General features: G+C 47.0%; 1 protein-coding gene across 1 annotated transcript in view; it reads right to left on the reverse strand.

The window, feature by feature from the left end:
* CR2 (complement C3d receptor 2) overlaps positions 1-26445 on the reverse strand; it is a 38122-nt gene extending 11677 nt beyond the window's left edge. Inside the window, exons 1-18 of the mRNA XM_077839563.1 lie at positions 26339-26445; positions 25461-25643; positions 24697-24879; positions 22839-23030; positions 22496-22592; positions 21100-21185; positions 20094-20288; positions 18363-18545; positions 13153-13329; positions 12401-12583; positions 11523-11705; positions 10759-10941; positions 8901-9092; positions 8558-8654; positions 7162-7247; positions 6162-6356; positions 4412-4616; positions 2129-2136 (exon numbers count right to left, since the gene is read on the reverse strand). Of these exons, the coding sequence (XP_077695689.1) occupies positions 2129-2136; positions 4412-4616; positions 6162-6356; positions 7162-7247; positions 8558-8654; positions 8901-9092; positions 10759-10941; positions 11523-11705; positions 12401-12583; positions 13153-13329; positions 18363-18545; positions 20094-20288; positions 21100-21185; positions 22496-22592; positions 22839-23030; positions 24697-24879; positions 25461-25643; positions 26339-26444 (2734 nt within the window). The 5' untranslated portion in view covers position 26445. The remainder of the gene's footprint in view (positions 1-2128; positions 2137-4411; positions 4617-6161; positions 6357-7161; positions 7248-8557; positions 8655-8900; positions 9093-10758; positions 10942-11522; positions 11706-12400; positions 12584-13152; positions 13330-18362; positions 18546-20093; positions 20289-21099; positions 21186-22495; positions 22593-22838; positions 23031-24696; positions 24880-25460; positions 25644-26338) is intronic.
* Between the last annotated feature and the right edge of the window lie 569 nt (positions 26446-27014).

Consider the following 27014-nt stretch of genomic DNA (forward strand, 5'->3'; position numbering starts at 1 on the left):
TTTCCTGATTAGTTGTAGCTAAATTAGCCCCCATCATATTGTATGTATACTTGGGGTTATTTTTTCCAGTGTGCATTACTTTACATTTATCCACATGAAATTTCATTTGCCATTTTGTTGCCCAATCACTTAGCTTTGTGAGATCTTTTTGAAGTTCTTCACAGTCTGCTTTGGTCTTAACTATCTTAAGCAGTTTTGTATCATCTGCAAACTTTGCCACCCCCCTGTTTAACCCTTCCTCCAGACCATTTATGAATAAGTTGAATAGGATTGGTCCTAGGACTGACCCTTGGGGAACACCACTAGTTACCGCTCTCCATTCTGAAAATTTACCATTTATTCCTACCCTTTGTTCCATGTCTTTTAACCAGTTCTCAATCCATGGAAGGATCTTCCCTCTTATCCCATGGCAACTTAATTTACATAAGAGCCTTTGGTGAGGGACCTTGTCAAAGGCTTTCTGGAAATCTAAGGACAATCTAAGTACATTCAAAAGAAAAGTGTAAAGCATCTGTTGTTACTGGAAGGACCGCTCATAATTGATAAAAATAGTGAAATTCAGCAAAGGAAGCGGAAGTACCCGCAAAAGCTGCGGTGGACCAAGAAGTTATTCAGTATCATCTTCTAAATCACTTCCAGTTCCCATTTCAAGATGGGACAGACGTGAGGATCCTGAGCAGAGGAAGATAAAAGTGCTCTGCTTTCAACTTTAAGTTACAGAAATTCCCCTCAGCAGGTCCCTTCTTGCCAACCTCGGTCACTTTCCGCAGCTGCTGCAGTGTGAGGAATCCTGACCCCCAAATGCATTGTGGGAAAGCAAATTCAAATATAATTTGTGGAGAGCGGGACGAGTTCTGCTGTTTTGTGTTTCCATTCACAGCTTTAGGATGCTCAGTGAGACAGACCATTGCCAGATCTCTGCCTGTCAGGAGGGCAGGGCAGGATGCAGAGGATCAGCTATCACAGGGACGAGCACACTCAAGAGATTAGGGGGTGGGTGAATATTTGTATGTTCCCCATTCACAGCTGAAAAGTGACCCCTGGAGTCAAAGGACGTTGGCTTTTTTTGCGTCCAGGCACATCCCTACCAGATGTTGATCGTCTCAGTTACCCTGCAGTCAACCTTGATTCACACTCACTCTGTGTGCAGGCTGGAACAGGAGGATCCCAGGTTCCTTCATCTCGGCATTGAATCTGACGGCTGCCGTTCAGGGTGTAACCAGGATCACATTCAAACCTAACCGTGTCCCTGGGTCTGTAGACAGGTCCACGTCCAGCTACCTTTCTTCCATTCTGGATTGCTGGGGCGATGCAGAGAACCTCTGAAATTGAAAAGGTGCAGAAGGCGTCAGCCTGCCCGGCAAGCAGTGCTGTTCAGTGGGCCCTTGGTGCCTGTGCTCTGCACTGACTCCCTACCAGTTTCTGGGAAGAGTTTATGGTGTTGCTTTTAACCTCTCCACTGCAAACACTATCATACAAGCCTGCCTAAAACCACATCCCACGGGGTTCCATACTGCTCCTCTTGTGGGGAGCAGAGGCCCCAGATGGCTCCCTCTCAGTGACAGAGAGAGCAGGGCTGGCAGGAGAGCTCCTGTGAGGGGCCCACAGTTTGGCATCTACTCCTTGCACAGGGTCTGAAACAGTTCACGCTTGTTGGCCTTTCCAGTACCCACTGCAAATCTTTTCTGTTGACGCAGTGTGTAGCAAGGGGTAGGGATTGGCGGCAGAGGTTTATGTGTTTCTCTCTGTGTGTGTGAGGGGAGCGTAGATATTAGTTTCCAGTTTTTGTGATTCATGTCAAGTGTGCCTCGGGATTCAGACAGATGCTTTTTCCCGTCCCGCCCCCTCAATATTTTCCTCGTGGGGGGTGTATCTGTATGCACAAGCGCAGAATGCGCATACAATGCCTTTATTTTCAAAAGCATTTATTTCACCATGTGTCTAATTAAATGGAGCTTTAATTCCCTGCTATTCATTCTGTTGCACTGGTGACCTTGTCTTTCATCTTAAATCCTGTGATAGGAGCTTGTGCAAGGAGTAGACGCCAAACTGTGGGCCCCTCACAGGAGCTGGGTCTGTGGGCACGCTGTACCCCATTTGTTCTTCCATTCTCCACTTCTGGGCTTACGCATGTGGCTGAAAGGGAAAGCATAACAAACCCTTTAGACTCAAACGCACGTGTGGGATGAAACGGGCAGTTTCCCCACTGAGCCATTGCCTTTGACAAGTCTTTTACTTCAATTTCATAAGTATTTCTACACTCTTACGTCCTCTTGTCACCTGTTGCAATTCTTTCAGCATGAACATTACCCGGCTGCACTCACAGAATCATTCACCACTGGTACAAATGGATACAATGCCGCTGAAGTTAAAGGAGCTCCTCTTGCCAGCAGTGACTTTGGCCCGGTGAGTCTCACTGGAGGTTTAGTCCCCAACAGTGGAATTTGCTGAATTGGTGGCTTGTCTCAAAGTTCTCGTGGTCTCAATTTAAACCCTCGTGCGTGTCTGACACACCGAGCGAAGCAAAGGGAAGCAGCTAACAAAACAGAAACGCACCTTCACATTGAAGGAGGAAGCAGTTCCAGGCTACAGACACTGTACAGTGAAGTGATGCCTCCCCAAAAAGGGAGGAGCCAGAATCACAATGGTAATTTACAGACACTCATCACCCACCCACCCACCCCCAAAAAATCAGGTTACTTTAAGCATCTTAATTTAGTCAACCAAAAATCACTGGACAATATCGGCTCACTATACAGTGCGTTACATTGCAAGTACTTAATGCCTATTGGTTTTTATGAATCTTTAACTCATTTGTAACAATCTTGTTCCCCACCCCATTTTAGAAAAGAGCTTGACTGAAATACCAGTGTGAGCGGGGAAAACAAAAAATGGTTCCATGATTATTCAGTGTACAGGAACTAGAGGGTCGTATTACACCTTCATAAGAACATGCGAATGGCCATACTGGGTCAGACCAAAGGTCCATCCAGACCAGTATCCTGTCTACTGTCCTAGCCTCTTTAATCTCTCCGCAAATGGGACCCGTTCCAAACCCCTAATCATTTTAGTTGCCTTTCTCTGAACCTTTTCTAATGCCAGTATATCTTTTTTGAGAAGAGGAGACCACATCTGTACGCAGTATTCAAGATGTGGGCGCACCATGGATTTATATAAGGGCAAGAACATATTGTCCGTCTTATTCTCTATCCCTTTTTTAATGATGGCTAACATCCCGTTTGCTTTTTTGACTGCCGCTGCACACTGCATGGATGTCTTCAGAGAACTATCCAGGATGACTCCAAGATCTTTTTCCTGATTAGTTGTAGCTAAATTAACCCCCATCATATTGTATGTATACTTGGGGTTATTTTTTCCAGTGTGCATTACTTTACATTTATCCACATGAAATTTCATTTCCCATTTTGTTGCCCAATCACTTAGCTTTGTGAGATCTTTTTGAAGTTCTTCACAGTCTGCTTTGGTCTTAACTATCTTGAGCAGTTTCGTATCATCTGCAAACTTTGCCACCCCCCTGTTTACCCCTTCCTCCAGATCATTTATGAATAAGTTGAATAGGATTGGTCCTAGGACTGACCCTTGGGGAACACCACTAGTTACCCCTCTCCATTCTGAAAATTTACCATTTATTCCTACCCTTTGTTCCATGTCTTTTAACCAGTTCTCAATCCATGAAAGGATCTTCCCTCTTATCCCATGGCAACTTAATTTACATAAGAGCATTTGGTGAGGGATCTTCTCAAAGGCTTTCTGAAAATCTAAGTATTATCTAAGTACATTCAAAGGAAGAGTGAAAAGCATCTGTTGTTTCTGGAAGGACCGCTTATAATTGATAAAAATAGTGAAATTCAGCAGAGGAAGCAGAAGTACCACTCGCAAAAGCTGTGGTGGACCAAGAAGTTATTGAATATCATCTTCTAAATCACTTCCAGTTCCCATTTCAAGATGGGACAGACATGAGGATCCTGAGCAGAAGAAGATAAAAGTGCTCTGCTTTCACCTTTGTGGTACAGTAATTCCCCCTCAGCAGACCCATGGCTCTTGCCAACTTGGGTCACTTCTTGCAGCTGCTGCAGTTGGAGGAATCCTGACCCCCAAATGCATTGTGGGAAAGCACAAGCTTTGCAATAAAACAGAAGGGACAAATTTACTCATCTGTCATCCCCACTGCTCTCGGAGCCCTGCCAGCACTGCCCCCAACCTGGTTCATTTCTTATCCTCTACGTCTGTTCCTAACAACTGGGACAGTCCACCTCTCCCCTCAAACCAGTCTGTAAAGTCTCTGGATTTGAGGCGAGCAGCAGGCAGGACAGATCCAGACGGGGTTAGCGTTGGAGGTGCTCACAGATCAGACAGAAGGGAAACCTGTTTCTAGATGCATAATACAAACAAATCAGAGTTTTGACACTTGCCTGGCTCACAGACTGGCAGAGGTGGATCCCACGTGTCATCAGTTTGGCACCGACTCAGACTGTGACCCTTCATGGTGTAGCCGGGATCACACTCAAAGGTAACACTGTCATTATATAAATAGACATGTCTATCACCAGATACTCTTCTTCCATTCTGGATTTGTGGGGCTGGGCATCTAACCTCTGAAAAAGAAACGCTTTAGCTGAAACACAGGGCCAGAGAGGAAGAAAAACATCTCCGCAGCCTTCGCAGCTCTCAAGCCTTTTTTACACTTTCAATATTTTCCATGTAACTTGTTTCACTAGCCCATGTGTTCTCAAGCTTCATTAAACCACGACCCCCTTCTGACAACAAAAATTAGTACACGACCCAGGACGGGGGAAGAAAGACTGAGCCAGCCTATGCCCCGCCATCCCGGGCAGGGTGGCCAAAGCCAAAGCATGAGCCCCTGTGCCCCAGGCAGGGGAGCCATAGCCCAAGAGCTTCAGCCCCAGCTAGGGAACCTGTGACCTGAGCCCAGCCACCCAGGCCACCCTCGGGCTTAGGCCATGGGCGGTGGGACTCGGCCTTTGGCTTTGGCCCCAGGCAGCGGGGCTCGGGCTTCGATCTCAGGCCCCAGCAAGTAAAGCCCGATCTAGTGACCCCATTAATATGGGGCCGCAACCCATTTTGGGGTCCTGACTTACAGTTTGAGAACTGCTGCACTCCTCTATGTTATTCCTACTTGAAAATACAGATTGTTGTGGGAAATGTGGAGGGCCACCCTGAGAGGAGGAGATGGAGATACACTGTAACAACTTAGGTCCCTTCATAGCAACTTCGCAAGGGTAATCTTCTCAAGGAGTGTCCTGTGCACCAATCTCCAAGTCATGGGAGCACCCCCAGGGTAAAGCCAAGGAGCTCAGTCCTACAAGGAACCAAGGGGCCTTCACAGCCATTGACCTCAGACATTGAGGGAGCTCAGCAATCTGCAGTCAAGCCAGAGAGGTTTCAGGAAGCTGGTGGTCCCAGCAACGTACCCTCTCTTCATTACCGTTAGAAGTGCCAGGTCTTTCAGCTTGCCTACCAAACTCCTCCAAATATAAAATTCCACAAGTCTGGCTTATATTTATCCCAAGGGCATTAGTAATAAGAGGTCAAGTGCTTGGGACTGACACAGCTTTACTCCACCCCATTATCTACTGCACCAGCAAGCCTGTGTCCTTCACTCATGGGGGGTAGACTTTGCATCCACACTGAAGGAATTACTACTAAACGCTATGCACGTTCTGCATACAGAGATTTCGTAGGATTAATTCTTTTTCCTTTTAAGGAAGATTTTCCTGATGGGCATTCAGTTGTCACTTCAAATGCCAAGAATAGACATCCCCATACTAATGGGAAATGGAGCGCTACCATAACATCCCCCACTTTCATTCCCTTGTGGCTGGGATCAAAGGTCTTTAACAACCTTAATAGAAGTTATGACCCTACATGGGCTGAACACAGAGCTCCTCTTTGGGTGCATCCGGTGGCACCAGTTTCTATCTCAGATCTTTAGCCCTGCTCCAGAGCTATTCAGTCTCCAACATGAATCCTGGAAAATCTTGTGGAGATGTTGCCACAGGCAGGCACACTAAGTGCAGGGATTTAACTGGAGTCTCACATTTGTGGGTTTGTCTAGACCTGAACTTTCTATACATGAAACAGCAGAGCTGGCAGGAGTTTTTCACCTCCACAAACCCTACCTCCACACCGAGGGGGACGTGCACTCCACACGCCGTTTAGCCCGTCCTTGGTTGTGCAGTGAATAGAGGCCTCTCCAGTGAGCAAGTAACCATTTTCACATTTGTAGGTTACAGCTGACCCAAAAGAGAAGTTTTTTGTGAACTTGCCACTGTGACTTCCATTGGGGATGTCTGGAGGCGGAAGACACGGAATACCTGGAGACACACAGGAGGAGTGTATTTTAGAATCATTGCTGGTAGAGAAGCAGCTCCAGTTACTTGATCTGCTAAAGAAATTTAGGAGCCCTAACTATGAAACCACTAGAACGAGCAAGGCCGACAGGTCATGCGCAATGGGTAATTATACCCAATTCTCTTTCGCACTGATGGTCTGTAAACTGTGAAAGAGACTTACTAGGATAGTGTCTTAATGGTCTACACCTTCCTTCATATGGACCGTTTTAAGATCAACCTGTTGAATCCTTACCAGGTGTTGAAAAACGCATGATTTTCCTGCTGCACCATAAGCTGGTGAGCACGCCAGGGCAGGCGAACGCCTTAAAGCACAGGTAATGAGCTTCGTGTCTGGTTTTGGATGAATATAAGTGGGTATCAGGTAAACCTGTTGTGCTCTTCAGAAATCCAGAAGGGCCAATAACCACCTTGGTGGGGCATTTTTGCCATACCAAGCTGAATGCCTTTTGCTATTACTCAGTTACCAAAGAAACACCAAATTCTGATTGCTAGGAACTTAACACAGACATTTCTCTCTAAGGTGCAACCCCCCTTCAATATGGTCTTGTTCTTAAGATACTGGCATTGGACTCAGGAGACCTGGGTTCAATTTTTGACTTGGCTACTGACTGATTCCCTAAACGATATGTCACATAATCGCTCTGTGCCTCAGGTGAGACTTTCCGGGGCGGGGATCAGAATTCTTCCATATCTGTTTATTCACATTTGGGGGGGGGGGGGAGGGGTGGTACCTAAGCACTTTGACAGACAGTTGTGACCTACTTACGCTCACAAATGGGAACATCACCAGTCCATGCAACACGCATGCCAGAAATGTCACATCGTCTGTAAGGCCGTCCAATCAACCGGTGCCTGTTGTTAGGCAGAGGGGATTATCAGTTCTTATCTATTTCTTTGGTGTTTGAACTTTCCTGAGAAGCTCAGTTCTTCTGGGAAGCTCTTCTCCCCAGCCACAGCAGGTGGGGACCAACACCACTGACTTCTGACTGACCACCACTGGAGAAATGCTCCTTGCCAGAGCCGAACTCCCCAGCCTCTTGTAGAATTAATCTCTAGTACAGAAGCCCATGTCAGACCAATGAGCTGCTATTCTGTGAGAGGGGGGATCCAAATCTCCTTCTGGTTCCCTCAAGTCCTACTCACCACATCAGATGGATCATTCCCCACCACTGAACCACAAGCCAAAGGCAAACTAGGAACACCACTACAGCATTTCCCCCTGGCATTTTCAGGCAGGTTGCCAAGAGGGGTTTTGATTTTCTCATGATGGAGGAGATACATTTCCGTGGGTGTGGGCCAGGCAGACCCAGCTGGGGTCTGGCTAGCTTGAGATTCATAAACTAAGTCAATCAAGACTGTTGTAATGCATGCAGGAGTAACACCCCACCCCAGCAGAGAGGTCCAAAACACAGATGCTATACAGCAAACCTCAGCTGAGCTGACCTCTGGAGTTCAGCAGCCAGCTGTCATTACAGGCAGTGTCTGTGAAATGGGACTTCCTGTGGTCACAGGTTCTTCCATTTCGCCCTCACATAGGACACGCTCTACAAGGTCACAAGCCACCACTACAGCTGCAGACCCCTGAAGCACAGTCCTCATCCTCAAATGGAGCGGGCATATGACGCCCTCTTCTGCCACCGTATCCCCAGCATTCTCACTCGGGCACCTTCCCCAGCAGGGTTTCCCTTTGGAGACACCTCATCAGTCTGGCAGGTGGGCAGTTAGTCAGTGAAAACCCTTCCACCCTACTCCGTATGGGAAAACGGCCATTTCCAATGATTCCGAAGAAGAACTATTCCCGTGTCTAAGCAGGGGTAAAATCCAAGAGATTCCAAGGTTTGCTCTGGTCACTTGGATCCTACTCCCCACAGGAGACATCTGTGCTCAGCCAGCACCTGCAGGCAGAGCATTCAGCTGGCCAAACTGCAACTAAAGTTTGTACAATCAATGGCAGAGCATGAGTGAAGAAAAGAGGGAGACTTATTCCAATCCGTCATTCCTCACGTATAAAAATTATATTGATTGAGCCAAGAAGATGGAGGGCTGCTTTAGTATGGAAGAGTAAACTGCTTTCAGGAGTTGGGAGAATATGAGGATATCCATTTGTGTTCCACAGCTGTAAGCGAAGCACAAGTAGTCAGCTCGGGCAGTCTGAAACTTACCCTTCTTCACACGTGAAGTTGACGGTTGACCCAAAATGGATATCTGTTACAATAACTCTGCCGTTCTCCGGCTCTCCTGGATGACCACACGATTTCTCTGGTGGAGAACAAGGCTCGGATTAGGCTTCTCTCTTTCAATGCAACAATTATCCCCAGGAACTGTCCATATTTAACACTCCCCATAAAGATGGCATTTAAAAGGGCCCAGAATAGGCACAGCGAGAGAGCTTTACTAGTCACTATTAACTATTTAAAGATACGTAACATTTTGCAGCGCGGACACAACTTAGTGCCTCAAAGACCTTTATTGAACAATAGAAACAAAATTCATTATGATATTCACTTTTACAGAACTCGAATGCTTCTGACCACGTTCGATTTTCAAGGCATGTAATAGTGGATTGCATATGCGGGTGTCTACTGTATCCAGGCCGGCAAGTATAGTTTATAGTCTTCCCAACAGGAAAGGAAGACTGATTTTTATACTCGCTCTTCAGCTCAGCAAAGCTTAACCTCGTTGGGACTCCACAGCCCTCTAGGAAGAAAGGAAATACATATGAGAAAAAAAGAACCATATCTACTCTGCTGGCATGTACCACGTCAGGTGCAGGTAGATACAACAACAGTTACAAAGAAACAACTGCAGATCTGCTTTATAAATATTCTTCCAGGTGTTACACTAGGACTAAAGCCGAGGGAAAAAGAACGATGAGACAAAGGTGCTAATGCAATAAAATTCATAGCTGGACACTGAACCTAAAACAACACACACTGGGCCAAACTCACTGCTGGCACAAGAACCTCTATTTCCCAATCAACTAAAACAACATGTACACCTGCCCTGTTTACCTCAGGTCCTAATATCCATCCTTGGGCTGCCCTACTCCCAGGACGCTAAAATGTGCCATTTTTCAGAAGTACTGTCAGCGAAAGACGAAAGGGTCCCAATCGTGGCTTCTGGCCTGAAAGCATAGGACTCTATAGGTTCAGCAATGCCCAACGGAATTAATATCCACATAGAGCATCATCTGTTAAAGGGCCCAAGCCCTTCACAAACTGATACGACATCCCATTGACTCAAGACACTTCAGTTCTCTCTTACTCTCATCTAGCGGCTGAGGCGATAGGACGAGCACACCTCACCGACGGCAGACGTGGGAACATAAATAACCGCTCCTCGCGCTGCCTCAACCGTGAGCGCTGACCTCTCATTGTATCTAGCAGCGTGTACACACCCAGATTCGCACCTTGGGAGATTTCAGACTGTTCTGGTGAACGCACTCTCTGCCACTTCCTTCGTTTACATTTTCAAATTCAATTGTCTCATAAGAATATATTTGCATTTGTAATAACAGCAAGTGTCTGGGTTCACACCATTAGTGAAACCACTGCAACATCGATGGGTGGACATGCCCTAAGAGTCTGCATGGGAGTTTGTCTACAGAGTCATTTCTTTTGCAGAGCCTTTAACTTCATTTTCGTGAGTATTTCTACACTATTCCATCTTCCTTCTGACACTTTTATAAATCCTTTCAACTGTAATCTTGTCCGGCAGCGCTCAGAGAGCCACGCTTCCACCGGCATCAGTGTGCAAGTTCCACCAAAGTCAACTGAGCTTCTTGTGCCGGCAGTGATTATAGCCCTGTGTCTCTCCCTGGGGAATCTATTAACTTAGGCTTGAATAAAGACTGGGAGTGGACGGGTCATTCCACAAAGCAAAACTATTTCCCCATGTTTATTCCCCTCCCTCCCCCATGACTGTTCCTCAGATGTTCTTGTCAACTGCTGGAAATGGCCCACCTTGATTATCACTGCAATATGTTTCCCTCCCCGCACCGCAGCTCTCCTGCTGGTAATAGCTCACCTTACCTGATCACTCTCGTTACAGTGTGTATGGTAACACCCATTGTTTCATGTTCTCTATGTATATAGATCTCCCCACTCTATTTTCCACTGAATGCATCCGATGAAGTGAGCTGTAGCTCACAAAAGCTTATGCTCAAATAAATTTTTTAGTCTCTAAGGTGCCACAAGTCCTCCTGTTCTTTTTGCGGATACAGACTAACACAGCTGCTGCTCTGAAACCTATTCCCAGCTGTGAATTTTGTTGCATTAGATGGTGTGTCTGAACATTCTTTCTCTCGCTATCCATCCTGCTGGGTTACTGACAAAAGGAAGAAGCCAACCGAAAATCCATTCACCTTCACATACAGGAGAAGGGTGGCTCCAAGTTCCAGATGTGGTACAATAGATCGAAGCCTCTCCACGGAGGGTGTAGCCAGGTTCACAGCTGTAGTTCGCATATGTTCCACTGGGGAAAGCTGCCAAAGGCTTGGCATTGTGCTTCCCTTTGACGATGACCGGAGGTGGGGGACACAGCAACACTAAAGGGGGGAGAGGGGATGAAGAATATTTCAGGGAAAAAAATCGGAACCCTGTTCAAGAAGAGCATAAAATAGGCTAGTCTCCAGGAGGGGGAAAAGCCCAGGATGCCTGTGTTGTGTCAAACCCTGCATCGCACCGGTGATGCGACACATCCAAAAAAGATTAAATATCACCGACCTCGATTCCCCTTCACCCCAAACTCAGATTTTCCCAATCTGCTACTTTTCGGTCCCTAGAAAATCACCCTTCACTCCCTTAAGAATCCAAAATATAATTTGTGGAGAGTGGGATGAGTTCTGCTGATTTGTGTTTCCATTCACAGCTTTAGGATGCTCAGTGAGACAGACCATTGCCAGATCTCTGCCTGTCAGGAGGGCAGGGCAGGATGCAGGGGATCAGCTATCACAGAGACGAGCACAGTCGAAAGATTAGTGGGTGGGCGGATATTTGTATGTTCCCCATTCACAGCTGAACAGTGACCCCAGGATTCAAAAGACGTTTATTTTTTTGCGTCCAGGCACATCCCGACCAGATGTTGATCATCTCAGTTACCCTGCAGTCAACCTTGATTCACACTCACCCTGTGTGCAGACTGGAACAGGAGGATCCCAGGTTCCTTCATCTCGGCACTGAATCTGACGGCTGCCGCTCAGGGTGTAGCCAGGATCACATTCAAACCTAACTGTGTCCCTGGGTCTGTAGACAGGTCCACGTCCAGCTACTTTTCTTCCATTCTGGATTGCTGGGGCGATGCAGAGAACCTCTGAAATTGAAAAGGCGCAGAAGGCGTCAGCCTGCCCGGCAAGCAGTGCTGTTCAGTGGGCCCTTGGTGCCTGTGCTCTGCACTGACTCCCTACCAGTTTCTGGGAAGAGAGTTTATGGTGTTGCTTTTAACCTCTAAAATGCAAAAAGAGTATAGCGCAACCCTGTCTAAAACCACATCCCATGAGGAACCGTACTGCTCCTCTCATGGTGAATAGAGTCCCCAGAGTGATCCCTCTCAGTGACAGAGAGAGCAGGGCTGGTGGGAGAGCTCCCCGTGAGGGACCCTCATTTTGGCACCATGGTCTTTAACAATACTGGCCTGTTCGCCTTTGGGGGACACACTTTCCTCTTTACTCGTGTGTAACGAGGCAAGATGGGGATAGCGTGCCTGTGAGTGTGAGGGGAGTGTGGAAATTAGTTACTAGTGTTTCTAATTTATGTCAAGGGTGCCTCGGGTTTCACACAGCTGCAGCTTTTTAATGTTTCACTAATGTGGTGTGTATGTGTGCACAGGAGTGCAGAGTTTGCATTCAGCACATTTACTTTCAAAAGCATTTGTTTCACCCTGTGTCTAATTATACAGTTTTAATTCCTTGCTCTTAAATTTGTTGCACTTGTGACTTTGTCTTTTGAGTTAAATCCTGTGGTAGGAGCTTCTTCCTCTTAGTTCTAAGTAACACAACGTAAACGCACCTTCACACCGAGGAGCGGGAGAGCTCCAGGTTCCGGATGCCGTACAAGAAATAGATGCCTGCCCAGTTACGGAGTAGCCGGGCTCACAGCTGTAATTTACAGACATTCCACTGGTGAACACTGCCAAGGCCTGGCCACTGGGCTTCCCGTTGGCGATGGCTGGAGGAGAGACACACTGCACCGCTACAGGGAGGGAAGAGAGCTTTAACTGAAGCAGAGCTCATGCAGGCTGATCTCCAGAAGGGAAAATATCCGCATACTTCTGTTGAGTCATGTCCAACACAACAGCAGTGAGACAAATGCAGATCACATACCTCCATCCATTCACATCCCCCCAAATGCCTATAAAGAATGATGACTCCGTTATGCTTCTTGTAACCCCCAAACATTTTCCCAGATGCCTAAGTAAGGCTCCAAGCGCCATTTCCACTCTATATTTTGTGTTTATATGGGAAATGCTGCCACTTTGGGACTATTTATTCATTGGTAGGGGCCACCCACAAGTTCCCTTAACTTGGGAGGGAGGTTAAGTGGGCAAAACTGACCAGGACTCAGTTCTTCAGGGATCTTTTTGGAGAATGGAAGAGCCCAGATACGATGGAGAGGAACACAGGGAACACTGGGATAACTTCACAGATATTTGCATTTCCCTTGTCAGGTCTCAAACTAATCCCACAGTCCTTTTGGCCTCCCGGCTCAGCCCTGCCAGGTCTGACTCATCACAATGGGATCAAAGCCTTAGTCATACTTACTTCTTTCACAGGTGGGGACAGGAGGATCCCATCTACCATCATCTTGGCACTGCGTCTCAGCGCTGCCACTCAAGGTGTAACCAGCATCGCATTCAAACACAACCATGTCTCTGGGTCTGTAGGCACGCTGTACCCCATTTGTTCTTCCATGCTCCACTTCTGGGCTTACGCATGTTGCTGAAAGGGAAAGCATAACACACCCTTTAGACTCTAACGCAGGCGTGGGATGGAATGGACTGAACCATTTCCTCTGGCAAGTCTTTTACTGTAGTTCAATTTCATAACTATTTCTATACTATCACATCCTGTTGTCGTTTTTATCAATTCTTTCAGCATGAACATTACTGAGCTGCACTCGCAGAATCCATCAGCACCGTTCCAAGTGGATGCAATGCCACTGAACTTAAAGGAGCTCCTCTTGCCAGCAGTGACATTGGCCCGTGTGTTTCACTGTGTTTAGCTGTGAAATTTGCTGCATTGGTGGCTTGTCTCAAAGTTCTCATGGTCTCAATTTAAACCCTCGTGTGTGTCTGACACACCGAGCGAGGCAAAGGGAAGCAGCTAACAAAACAGAAACGCGCCTTCACATTGAGGGAGGAGGCAGTTCCAAGCTGCAGACACTGTGCAATGAAGTTATGTCTCCCCAAAAAGGGAGGAGCCAGGATCACAATGGTAATTTACAGACACATCACACACACACAGACACACACAAAAATCAGGCTACTTTAAGCATCTTATTTTGGTCAACCAAAAATCACTGGACAATATAGGCTCACTATTCAGTGCGTTACATTGCAAGTACTTAATGCCTGTTGCTTTTTATGAATCTTTAACTCATTTGTAACAATCTTGTCCCCACCCCATTATAGAAAAGAGCTTGACTGAAATACCAGTGTGAGGGGGAAAAACAAAAAATGGTTCCATGATTATTCAGCGTACAGGAACTAGAGGGTCGTATTCCACCTTCATAAGAACGGCCATACTGGGTCAGACCTAAGGTCCATCCAGACCAGTATCCTGTCTACCGACAGTGGCCAATGCCAAGGTCACTCACTCCGGGGCACCTAACAGGTAATGATCAAGTGATCTCTCTCCTGCCATCCATCACCCGCCTCTGACAAACAGAGGCTAGGGACACCGTTCCTTACCAATCCTGGCTAATAGCCATTAATTGACTTTACCTCCATGAATTTATCCAGTTCTCTTTTAAACCCCGTTATAGTCCTAGCCTTCACAACCTCCTCAGGCAAGGAGTTCCACAGGTTGACTGTGCGCTGTGTGAAGAAGAACTTCCTTTTATTTGTTTTAAACCTGTTGTCCATTAATTTCATTTGGTGGCCCCTACTTCTTATATTATGGGAACAAGTAAATAACTTTTCCTTATTCACTTTCTCCACACCACTCATAATTTTACAGACCTCTATCATATCCCCCCTTAGTCTCCTCTTTTCCAAGCTGAAAAGTCCTAGCCTCTTTAATCTCTCCTCATATGGGACCCATTCCAAACCCCTAATCATTTTAGTTGCCCTTCGCCGTCTTATTCTGTCCCTTTTTTAATGATTCTTAACATCCTGTTTGCTTTTTTGACTGCCGCTGCACACTGCGTGGCTGTCTTCAGAGAACTATCCAGGATGACTCCAAGATCTTTTTCCTGATTAGTTGTAGCTAAATTAGCCCCCATCATATTGTATGTATACTTGGGGTTATTTTTTCCAGTGTGCATTACTTTACATTTATCCACATGAAATTTCATTTGCCATTTTGTTGCCCAATCACTTAGCTTTGTGAGATCTTTTTGAAGTTCTTCACAGTCTGCTTTGGTCTTAACTATCTTGAGCAGTTTCGTATCATCTGCAAACTTTGCCACCCCCCTGTTTACCCCTTCCTCCAGATCATTTATGAGTAAGTTGAATAGGATTGGTCCTAGGACTGACCCTTGGGGAACACCACTAGTTACCCCTCTCCATTCTGAAAATTTACCATTTATTACTACCCTTTGTTCCCTGTCTTTTAACAAGTTCTCAATCCATGAAAGGATCTTCCGTCTTCTCCCATGGCAACTTAATTTACGTAAGAGCCTTTGGTGAGGGACCTTGTCAAAAGCTTTCTGGAAATCTAAGGACAATCTAAGGACATTCAAAGGAAGAGTATAAAGCATCTGTCGTTACTGGAAGGACCGCTCATAATTGATAAAAATAGTGAAATTCAGCAAAGGAAGCGGAAGTACCCGCAAAAGCTGCGGTGGACCAAGAAGTTATTCAGTATCATCTTCTAAATCACTTCCAGTTCCCATTTCAAAATGGGACAGACGTGAGGATCCTGAGCAGAGGAAGATAAAAATGCTTGCTTTCAACTTTAAGTTACAGAAATTCCCCTCACCAGGTCCCCTCTTGCCAAACTTGGTCACTTTTCGCAGTTGCTGCAGTGTGAGGAATCCTGACCCCCAAATGCATTGTGGGAAAGCAAATCCAAATATAATTTGTGGAGAGCGGGATGAGTTCTGCTGATTTGTGTTTCCATTCACAGCTTTAGGATGCTCAGTGAGACAGCCCATTGCCAGATCTCTCCCTGTCAGGAGGGCAGGGCAGGACGCAAGGGATCAGCTATCACAGGGACGAGCACACTCAAGAGATTGGGGGTGGGCGGATATTTGTATGTTCCCCATTCACAGCTGAAAAGTGACACCTGGATTCAAAGGACGTTGGTTTTTTTTTTGCGTCCAGGCACATCCCTACCAGATGTTGATCGTCTCAGTTACCCTGCAGTCAACCTTGATTCACACTCACTCTGTGTGCAGGCTGGAACAGGAGGATCCCAGATTCCTTCATCTCGGCACTGAATCTGACGGCTGCCGTTCAGGGTGTAGCCAGGATCACATTCAAACCTAACCGTGTCCCTGGGTCTGTAGACAGGTCCACGTCCAGCTACCTTTCTTCCATTCTGGATTGCTGGGGCGATGCAGAGAACCTCTGAAATTGAAAAGGTGCAGAAGGCGTCAGCCTTCCCGGCAAGCAGTGCTGTTCAGTGGGCCCTTGGTGCCTGTGCTCTGCACTGACTCCCTACCAGTTTCTGGGAAGAGTTTATGGTGTTGCTTTTAACCTCTCTACTGCAAACACTATCATACAAGCCTGCCTAAAACCACATCCCACGGGGTTCCATACTGCTCCTCTTGTGGGGAGCAGAGGCCCCAGATGGCTCCCTCTCAGTGACAGAGACAGCAGGGCTGGCAGGAGAGCTCCTGTGAGGGGCCCACAGTTTGGCATCTACTCCTTGCACAGGGTCTGAAACAGTTCACGCTTGTTGGCCTTTCCAGTACCCACTGCAAATCTTTTCTGTTGACGCAGTGTGTAGCAAGGGGTAGGGATTGGCGGCAGAGGTTTATGTGTTTCTCTCTGTGTGTGTGAGGGGAGCGTAGATATTAGTTTCCAGTTTTTGTGATTCATGTCAAGTGTGCCTCGGGATTCAGACAGATGCTTTTTCCCCTCCCGCCCCCTCAATATTTTCCTCGTGGGGGGTGTATCTGTATGCACAAGCGCAGAATGCGCATACAATGCCTTTATTTTCAAAAGCATTTATTTCACCATGTGTCTAATTAAATGGAGCTTTAATTCCCTGCTATTCATTCTGTTGCACTGGTGACCTTGTCTTTCATCTTAAATCCTGTGATAGGAGCTTGTGCAAGGAGTAGACGCCAAACTGTGGGCCCCTCACAGGAGCTGGGTCTGTGGGCACGCTGTACCCCATTTGTTCTTCCATTCTCCACTTCTGGGCTTACGCACGTGGCTGAAAAGGAAAGCATAACAAACCCTTTAGACTCCAACGCACGTGTGGGATGAAATGGGCAGTTTACCCACTGAGCCATTGCCTTTGACAAGTCTTTTACTTCAGTTTCATAAGTATTTCTACATTCTCACGTCCTCTTGTCACCTGTAGCAATTCTTTCAGCATGAACATTACCCGGCTGCACTCACAGAATCATTCACCGCTGGTACAAGTGGATGCAATGCCGCTGAAGTTAAAAGGAGCTCCTCTTGCCAGCAGTGACTTTGGCCAGGTGAGTCTCACTGGAGGTTTGGTCCCCAACTGTGGAATTTGCTGAATTGGTGGCTTGTCTCAAAGTTCTTGGGGTATCTGTTTAAATCCTTTTGCGTGTCTGACGCACCGAGCGAGATAAAGGGAAGCAGCAAGCAGAACAGAAACGCACCTTCCCATTGAGCGTGGGGGTTGCTCCAAGCTTCAGACGCCGTACAATGAAGTGATGCCTCCCCAAGAAGGGAGTAGTCAGGATCACAATGGTAATTTACGGACACTCATCACCCAGAATTAAAATCAAGCCCCTTTAAGCATCTTATTTTGGGCAACCAAAAATCATTGGACAATTTAGGCTCACTATTTAGTATGTTACATTGCAAGAGCTAACGGCCGATTGCTTTTCTGAATCTTTTACTCATTTGTAACACTCTCATCCCCACCCCATTACAGAAAAGAGCTTGACTGAAAGACCAGTGTGAGAGGGAAAATCAGAAGTGAGTTCATGATTATTCCACAGGCAGGAACTAGAGGGACATATTCCACCTCCAAAGGAAGAGTGAAAAGCGTGCGTAGTTACTGGAAGGACTGCTCATAATTGATAAAAATAGTGAAAGTCAGCAGAGGAAGCAGAAGTACCACCTGCAAAAGCTGCGGTAGACCAAGAAGTTATTGAATATCATCTTCTAAATCACTTCCAGTTCCCATTTCAAGATGGGACAGACATGAGGATCCTGAGCAGAAGAAGATAAAAGTGCTCTGCTTTCACCTTTGTGGTACAGTAATTCCCCCTCAGCAGACCCATGGCTCTTGCCAACTTGGGTCACTTCTTGCAGCTGCTGCAGTTGGAGGAATCCTGACCCCCAAATGCATTGTGGGAAAGCACAAGCTTTGCAATAAAACAGAAGGGACAAATTTACTCATCTGTCATCCCCACTGCTCTCGGAGCCCTGCCAGCACTGCCCCCAACCTGGTTCATTTCTTATCCTCTACGTCTGTTCCTAACAACTGGGACCGTCCACCTCTCCCCTCAAACCAGTCTGTAAAGTCTCTGGATTTGAGGCGAGCAGCAGGCAGGACAGATCCAGACGGGGTTAGCGTTGGAGGTGCTCACGGATCAGACAGAAGGGAAACCTGTTTCTAGATGCATAATACAAACAAATCAGAGTTTTGACACTTGCCTGGCTCACAGACTGGCAGAGGTGGATCCCACGTGTCATCAGTTTGGCACCGACTCAGACTGTGACCCTTCATGGTGTAGCCGGGATCACACTCAAAGGTAACACTGTCATTATATAAATAGACATGTCTATCACCAGATACTCTTCTTCCATTCTGGATTTGTGGGGCTGGGCATCTAACCTCTGAAAAAGAAACGCTTTAGCTGAAACACAGGGCCAGAGAGGAAGAAAAACATCTCCGCAGCCTTCGCAGCTCTCAAGCCTTTTTTACACTTTCAATATTTTCCATGTAACTTGTTTCACTAGCCCATGTGTTCTCAAGCTTCATTAAACCACGACCCCCTTCTGACAACAAAAATTAGTACACGACCCGGGACGGGGGAAGAAAGACTGAGCCAGCCTATGCCCCGCCATCCCGGGCAGGGTGGCCAAAGCCAAAGCATGAGCCCCTGTGCCCCAGGCAGGGGAGCCATAGCCCAAGAGCTTCAGCCCCAGCTAGGGAACCTGTGACCTGAGCCCAGCCACCCAGGCCACCCTCGGGCTTAGGCCATGGGCGGTGGGACTCGGCCTTTGGCTTTGGCCCCAGGCAGCGGGGCTCGGGCTTCGATCTCAGGCCCCAGCAAGTAAAGCCCGATCTAGTGACCCCATTAATATGGGGCCGCAACCCATTTTGGGGTCCTGACTTACAGTTTGAGAACTGCTGCACTCCTCTATGTTATTCCTACTTGAAAATACAGATTGTTGTGGGAAATGTGGAGGGCCACCCTGAGAGGAGGAGATGGAGATACACTGGTAACAACTTAGGTCCCTTCATAGCAACTTCGCAAGGGTAATCTTCTCAAGGAGTGTCCTGTGCACCAATCTCCAAGTCATGGGAGCACCCCCAGGGTAAAGCCAAGGAGCTCAGTCCTACAAGGAACCAAGGGGCCTTCACAGCCATTGACCTCAGACATTGAGGGAGCTCAGCAATCTGCACAGTCAAGCCAGAGAGGTTTCAGGAAGCTGGTGGTCCCAGCAACGTACCCTCTCTTCATTACCGTTAGAAGTGCCAGGTCTTTCAGCTTGCCTACCAAACTCCTCCAAATATAAAATTCCACAAGTCTGGCTTATATTTATCCCAAGGGCATTAGTAATAAGAGGTCAAGTGCTTGGGACTGACACAGCTTTACTCCACCCCATTATCTACTGCACCAGCAAGCCTGTGTCCTTCACTCATGGGGGGTAGACTTTGCATCCACACTGAAGGAATTACTACTAAACGCTATGCACGTTCTGCATACAGAGATTTCGTAGGATTAATTCTTTTTCCTTTTAAGGAAGATTTTCCTGATGGGCATTCAGTTGTCACTTCAAATGCCAAGAATAGACATCCCCATACTAATGGGAAATGGAGCGCTACCATAACATCCCCCACTTTCATTCCCTTGTGGCTGGGATCAAAGGTCTTTAACAACCTTAATAGAAGTTATGACCCTACATGGGCTGAACACAGAGCTCCTCTTTGGGTGCATCCGGTGGCACCAGTTTCTATCTCAGATCTTTAGCCCTGCTCCAGAGCTATTCAGTCTCCAACATGAATCCTGGAAAATCTTGTGGAGATGTTGCCACAGGCAGGCACACTAAGTGCAGGGATTTAACTGGAGTCTCACATTTGTGGGTTTGTCTAGACCTGAACTTTCTATACATGAAACAGCAGAGCTGGCAGGAGTTTTTCACCTCCACAAACCCTACCTCCACACCGAGGGGGACGTGCACTCCACACGCCGTTTAGCCCGTCCTTGGTTGTGCAGTGAATAGAGGCCTCTCCAGTGAGCAAGTAACCATTTTCACATTTGTAGGTTACAGCTGACCCAAAAGAGAAGTTTTTTGTGAACTTGCCACTGTGACTTCCATTGGGGATGTCTGGAGGCGGAAGACACGGAATACCTGGAGACACACAGGAGGAGTGTATTTTAGAATCATTGCTGGTAGAGAAGCAGCTCCAGTTACTTGATCTGCTAAAGAAATTTAGGAGCCCTAACTATGAAACCACTAGAACGAGCAAGGCCGACAGGTCATGCGCAATGGGTAATTATACCCAATTCTCTTTCGCACTGATGGTCTGTAAACTGTGAAAGAGACTTACTAGGATAGTGTCTTAATGGTCTACACCTTCCTTCATATGGACCGTTTTAAGATCAACCTGTTGAATCCTTACCAGGTGTTGAAAAACGCATGATTTTCCTGCTGCACCATAAGCTGGTGAGCACGCCAGGGCAGGCGAACGCCTTAAAGCACAGGTAATGAGCTTCGTGTCTGGTTTTGGATGAATATAAGTGGGTATCAGGTAAACCTGTTGTGCTCTTCAGAAATCCAGAAGGGCCAATAACCACCTTGGTGGGGCATTTTTGCCATACCAAGCTGAATGCCTTTTGCTATTACTCAGTTACCAAAGAAACACCAAATTCTGATTGCTAGGAACTTAACACAGACATTTCTCTCTAAGGTGCAACCCCCCTTCAATATGGTCTTGTTCTTAAGATACTGGCATTGGACTCAGGAGACCTGGGTTCAATTTTTGACTTGGCTACTGACTGATTCCCTAAACGATATGTCACATAATTGCTCTGTGCCTCAGGTGAGACTTTCCGGGGCGGGGATCAGAATTCTTCCATATCTGTTTATTCACATTTGGGGGGGGGGGGGGGGGGGAGGGGTGGTACCTAAGCACTTTGACAGACAGTTGTGACCTACTTACGCTCACAAATGGGAACATCACCAGTCCATGCAACACGCATGCCAGAAATGTCACATCGTCTGTAAGGCCGTCCAATCAACCGGTGCCTGTTGTTAGGCAGAGGGGATTATCAGTTCTTATCTATTTCTTTGGTGTTTGAACTTTCCTGAGAAGCTCAGTTCTTCTGGGAAGCTCTTCTCCCCAGCCACAGCAGGTGGGGACCAACACCACTGACTTCTGACTGACCACCACTGGAGAAATGCTCCTTGCCAGAGCCGAACTCCCCAGCCTCTTGTAGAATTAATCTCTAGTACAGAAGCCCATGTCAGACCAATGAGCTGCTATTCTGTGAGAGGGGGGATCCAAATCTCCTTCTGGTTCCCTCAAGTCCTACTCACCACATCAGATGGATCATTCCCCACCACTGAACCACAAGCCAAAGGCAAACTAGGAACACCACTACAGCATTTCCCCTTGGCATTTTCAGGCAGGTTGCCAAGAGGGGTTTTGATTTTCTCATGATGGAGGAGATACATTTCCGTGGGTGTGGGCCAGGCAGACCCAGCTGGGGTCTGGCTAGCTTGAGATTCATAAACTAAGTCAATCAAGACTGTTGTAATGCATGCAGGAGTAACACCCCACCCCAGCAGAGAGGTCCAAAACACAGATGCTATACAGCAAACCTCAGCTGAGCTGACCTCTGGAGTTCAGCAGCCAGCTGTCATTACAGGCAGTGTCTGTGAAATGGGACTTCCTGTGGTCACAGGTTCTTCCATTTCGCCCTCACATAGGACACGCTCTACAAGGTCACAAGCCACCACTACAGCTGCAGACCCCTGAAGCACAGTCCTCATCCTCAAATGGAGCGGGCATATGACGCCCTCTTCTGCCACCGTATCCCCAGCATTCTCACTCGGGCACCTTCCCCAGCAGGGTTTCCCTTTGGAGACACCTCATCAGTCTGGCAGGTGGGCAGTTAGTCAGTGAAAACCCTTCCACCCTACTCCGTATGGGAAAACAGCCATTTCCAATGATTCCGAAGAAGAACTATTCCCGTGTCTAAGCAGGGGTAAAATCCAAGAGATTCCAAGGTTTGCCCTGGTCACTTGGATCCTACTCCCCACAGGAGACATCTGTGCTCAGCCAGCACCTGCAGGCAGAGCATTCAGCTGGCCAAACTGCAACTAAAGTTTGTACAATCAATGGCAGAGCATGAGTGAAGAAAAGAGGGAGACTTATTCCAATCCGTCATTCCTCACGTATAAAAATTATATTGATTGAGCCAAGAAGATGGAGGGCTGCTTTAGTATGGAAGAGTAAACTGCTTTCAGGAGTTGGGAGAATATGAGGATATCCATTTGTGTTCCACAGCTGTAAGCGAAGCACAAGTAGTCAGCTCGGGCAGTCTGAAACTTACCCTTCTTCACACGTGAAGTTGACGGTTGACCCAAAATGGATATCTGTTACAATAACTCTGCCGTTCTCCGGCTCTCCTGGATGACCACACGATTTCTCTGGTGGAGAACAAGGCTCGGATTAGGCTTCTCTCTTTCAATGCAACAATTATCCCCAGGAACTGTCCATATTTAACACTCCCCATAAAGATGGCATTTAAAAGGGCCCAGAATAGGCACAGCGAGAGAGCTTTACTAGTCACTATTAACTATTTAAAGATACGTAACATTTTGCAGCGCGGACACAACTTAGTGCCTCAAAGACCTTTATTGAACAATAGAAACAAAATTCATTATGATATTCACTTTTACAGAACTCGAATGCTTCTGACCACGTTCGATTTTCAAGGCATGTAATAGTGGATTGCATATGCGGGTGTCTACTGTATCCAGGCCGGCAAGTATAGTTTATAGTCTTCCCAACAGGAAAGGAAGACTGATTTTTATACTCGCTCTTCAGCTCAGCAAAGCTTAACCTCGTTGGGACTCCACAGCCCTCTAGGAAGAAAGGAAATACATATGAGAAAAAAAGAACCATATCTACTCTGCTGGCATGTACCACGTCAGGTGCAGGTAGATACAACAACAGTTACAAAGAAACAACTGCAGATCTGCTTTATAAATATTCTTCCAGGTGTTACACTAGGACTAAAGCCGAGGGAAAAAGAACGATGAGACAAAGGTGCTAATGCAATAAAATTCATAGCTGGACACTGAACCTAAAACAACACACACTGGGCCAAACTCACTGCTGGCACAAGAACCTCTATTTCCCAATCAACTAAAACAACATGTACACCTGCCCTGTTTACCTCAGGTCCTAATATCCATCCTTGGGCTGCCCTACTCCCAGGACGCTAAAATGTGCCATTTTTCAGAAGTACTGTCAGCGAAAGACGAAAGGGTCCCAATCGTGGCTTCTGGCCTGAAAGCATAGGACTCTATAGGTTCAGCAATGCCCAACGGAATTAATATCCACATAGAGCATCATCTGTTAAAGGGCCCAAGCCCTTCACAAACTGATACGACATCCCATTGACTCAAGACACTTCAGTTCTCTCTTACTCTCATCTAGCGGCTGAGGCGATAGGACGAGCACACCTCACCGACGGCAGACGTGGGAACATAAATAACCGCTCCTCGCGCTGCCTCAACCGTGAGCGCTGACCTCTCATTGTATCTAGCAGCGTGTACACACCCAGATTCGCACCTTGGGAGATTTCAGACTGTTCTGGTGAACGCACTCTCTGCCACTTCCTTCGTTTACATTTTCAAATTCAATTGTCTCATAAGAATATATTTGCATTTGTAATAACAGCAAGTGTCTGGGTTCACACCATTAGTGAAACCACTGCAACATCGATGGGTGGACATGCCCTAAGAGTCTGCATGGGAGTTTGTCTACAGAGTCATTTCTTTTGCAGAGCCTTTAACTTCATTTTCGTGAGTATTTCTACACTATTCCATCTTCCTTCTGACACTTTTATAAATCCTTTCAACTGTAATCTTGTCCGGCAGCGCTCAGAGAGCCACGCTTCCACCGGCATCAGTGTGCAAGTTCCACCAAAGTCAACTGAGCTTCTTGTGCCGGCAGTGATTATAGCCCTGTGTCTCTCCCTGGGGAATCTATTAACTTAGGCTTGAATAAAGACTGGGAGTGGACGGGTCATTCCACAAAGCAAAACTATTTCCCCATGTTTATTCCCCTCCCTCCCCCATGACTGTTCCTCAGATGTTCTTGTCAACTGCTGGAAATGGCCCACCTTGATTATCACTGCAATATGTTTCCCTCCCCGCACCGCAGCTCTCCTGCTGGTAATAGCTCACCTTACCTGATCACTCTCGTTACAGTGTGTATGGTAACACCCATTGTTTCATGTTCTCTATGTATATAGATCTCCCCACTCTATTTTCCACTGAATGCATCCGATGAAGTGAGCTGTAGCTCACAAAAGCTTATGCTCAAATAAATTTTTTAGTCTCTAAGGTGCCACAAGTCCTCCTGTTCTTTTTGCGGATACAGACTAACACAGCTGCTGCTCTGAAACCTATTCCCAGCTGTGAATTTTGTTGCATTAGATGGTGTGTCTGAACATTCTTTCTCTCGCTATCCATCCTGCTGGGTTACTGACAAAAGGAAGAAGCCAACCGAAAATCCATTCACCTTCACATACAGGAGAAGGGTGGCTCCAAGTTCCAGATGTGGTACAATAGATCGAAGCCTCTCCACGGAGGGTGTAGCCAGGTTCACAGCTGTAGTTCGCATATGTTCCACTGGGGAAAGCTGCCAAAGGCTTGGCATTGTGCTTCCCTTTGACGATGACCGGAGGTGGGGGACACAGCAACACTAAAGGGGGGAGAGGGGATGAAGAATATTTCAGGGAAAAAAATCGGAACCCTGTTCAAGAAGAGCATAAAATAGGCTGGTCTCCAGGAGGGGGAAAAGCCCAGGATGCCTGTGTTGTGTCAAACCCTGCATCGCACCGGTGATGCGACACATCCAAAAAAGATTAAATATCACCGACCTCGATTCCCCTTCACCCCAAACTCAGATTTTCCCAATCTGCTACTTTTCGGTCCCTAGAAAATCACCCTTCACTCCCTTAAGAATCCAAAATATAATTTGTGGAGAGTGGGATGAGTTCTGCTGATTTGTGTTTCCATTCACAGCTTTAGGATGCTCAGTGAGACAGACCATTGCCAGATCTCTGCCTGTCAGGAGGGCAGGGCAGGATGCAGGGGATCAGCTATCACAGAGACGAGCACAGTCGAAAGATTAGTGGGTGGGCGGATATTTGTATGTTCCCCATTCACAGCTGAACAGTGACCCCAGGATTCAAAAGACGTTTATTTTTTTGCGTCCAGGCACATCCCGACCAGATGTTGATCATCTCAGTTACCCTGCAGTCAACCTTGATTCACACTCACCCTGTGTGCAGACTGGAACAGGAGGATCCCAGGTTCCTTCATCTCGGCACTGAATCTGACGGCTGCCGCTCAGGGTGTAGCCAGGATCACATTCAAACCTAACTGTGTCCCTGGGTCTGTAGACAGGTCCACGTCCAGCTACTTTTCTTCCATTCTGGATTGCTGGGGCGATGCAGAGAACCTCTGAAATTGAAAAGGCGCAGAAGGCGTCAGCCTGCCCGGCAAGCAGTGCTGTTCAGTGGGCCCTTGGTGCCTGTGCTCTGCACTGACTCCCTACCAGTTTCTGGGAAGAGAGTTTATGGTGTTGCTTTTAACCTCTAAAATGCAAAAAGAGTATAGCGCAACCCTGTCTAAAACCACATCCCATGAGGAACCGTACTGCTCCTCTCATGGTGAATAGAGTCCCCAGAGTGATCCCTCTCAGTGACAGAGAGAGCAGGGCTGGTGGGAGAGCTCCCCGTGAGGGACCCTCATTTTGGCACCATGGTCTTTAACAATACTGGCCTGTTCGCCTTTGGGGGACACACTTTCCTCTTTACTCGTGTGTAACGAGGCAAGATGGGGATAGCGTGCCTGTGAGTGTGAGGGGAGTGTGGAAATTAGTTACTAGTATTTCTAATTTATGTCAAGGGTGCCTCGGGTTTCACACAGCTGCAGCTTTTTAATGTTTCACTAATGTGGTGTGTATGTGTGCACAGGAGTGCAGAGTTTGCATTCAGCACATTTACTTTCAAAAGCATTTGTTTCACCCTGTGTCTAATTATACAGTTTTAATTCCTTGCTCTTAAATTTGTTGCACTTGTGACTTTGTCTTTTGAGTTAAATCCTGTGGTAGGAGCTTCTTCCTCTTAGTTCTAAGTAACACAACGTAAACGCACCTTCACACCGAGGAGGGGGAGAGCTCCAGGTTCCGGATGCCGTACAAGAAATAGATGCCTGCCCAGTTACGGAGTAGCCGGGCTCACAGCTGTAATTTACAGACATTCCACTGGTGAACACTGCCAAGGCCTGGCCACTGGGCTTCCCGTTGGCGATGGCTGGAGGAGAGACACACTGCACCGCTACAGGGAGGGAAGAGAGCTTTAACTGAAGCAGAGCTCATGCAGGCTGATCTCCAGAAGGGAAAATATCCGCATACTTCTGTTGAGTCATGTCCAACACAACAGCAGTGAGACAAATGCAGATCACATACCTCCATCCATTCACATCCCCCCAAATGCCTATAAAGAATGATGACTCCGTTATGCTTCTTGTAACCCCCAAACATTTTCCCAGATGCCTAAGTAAGGCTCCAAGCGCCATTTCCACTCTATATTTTGTGTTTATATGGGAAATGCTGCCACTTTGGGACTATTTATTCATTGGTAGGGGCCACCCACAAGTTCCCTTAACTTGGGAGGGAGGTTAAGTGGGCAAAACTGACCAGGACTCAGTTCTTCAGGGATCTTTTTGGAGAATGGAAGAGCCCAGATACGATGGAGAGGAACACAGGGAACACTGGGATAACTTCACAGATATTTGCATTTCCCTTGTCAGGTCTCAAACTAATCCCAC

Source organism: Eretmochelys imbricata, chromosome 21 (genome assembly GCF_965152235.1).
Source record: "Eretmochelys imbricata isolate rEreImb1 chromosome 21, rEreImb1.hap1, whole genome shotgun sequence".
NCBI classification, from domain to species: domain Eukaryota; kingdom Metazoa; phylum Chordata; order Testudines; family Cheloniidae; genus Eretmochelys; species Eretmochelys imbricata.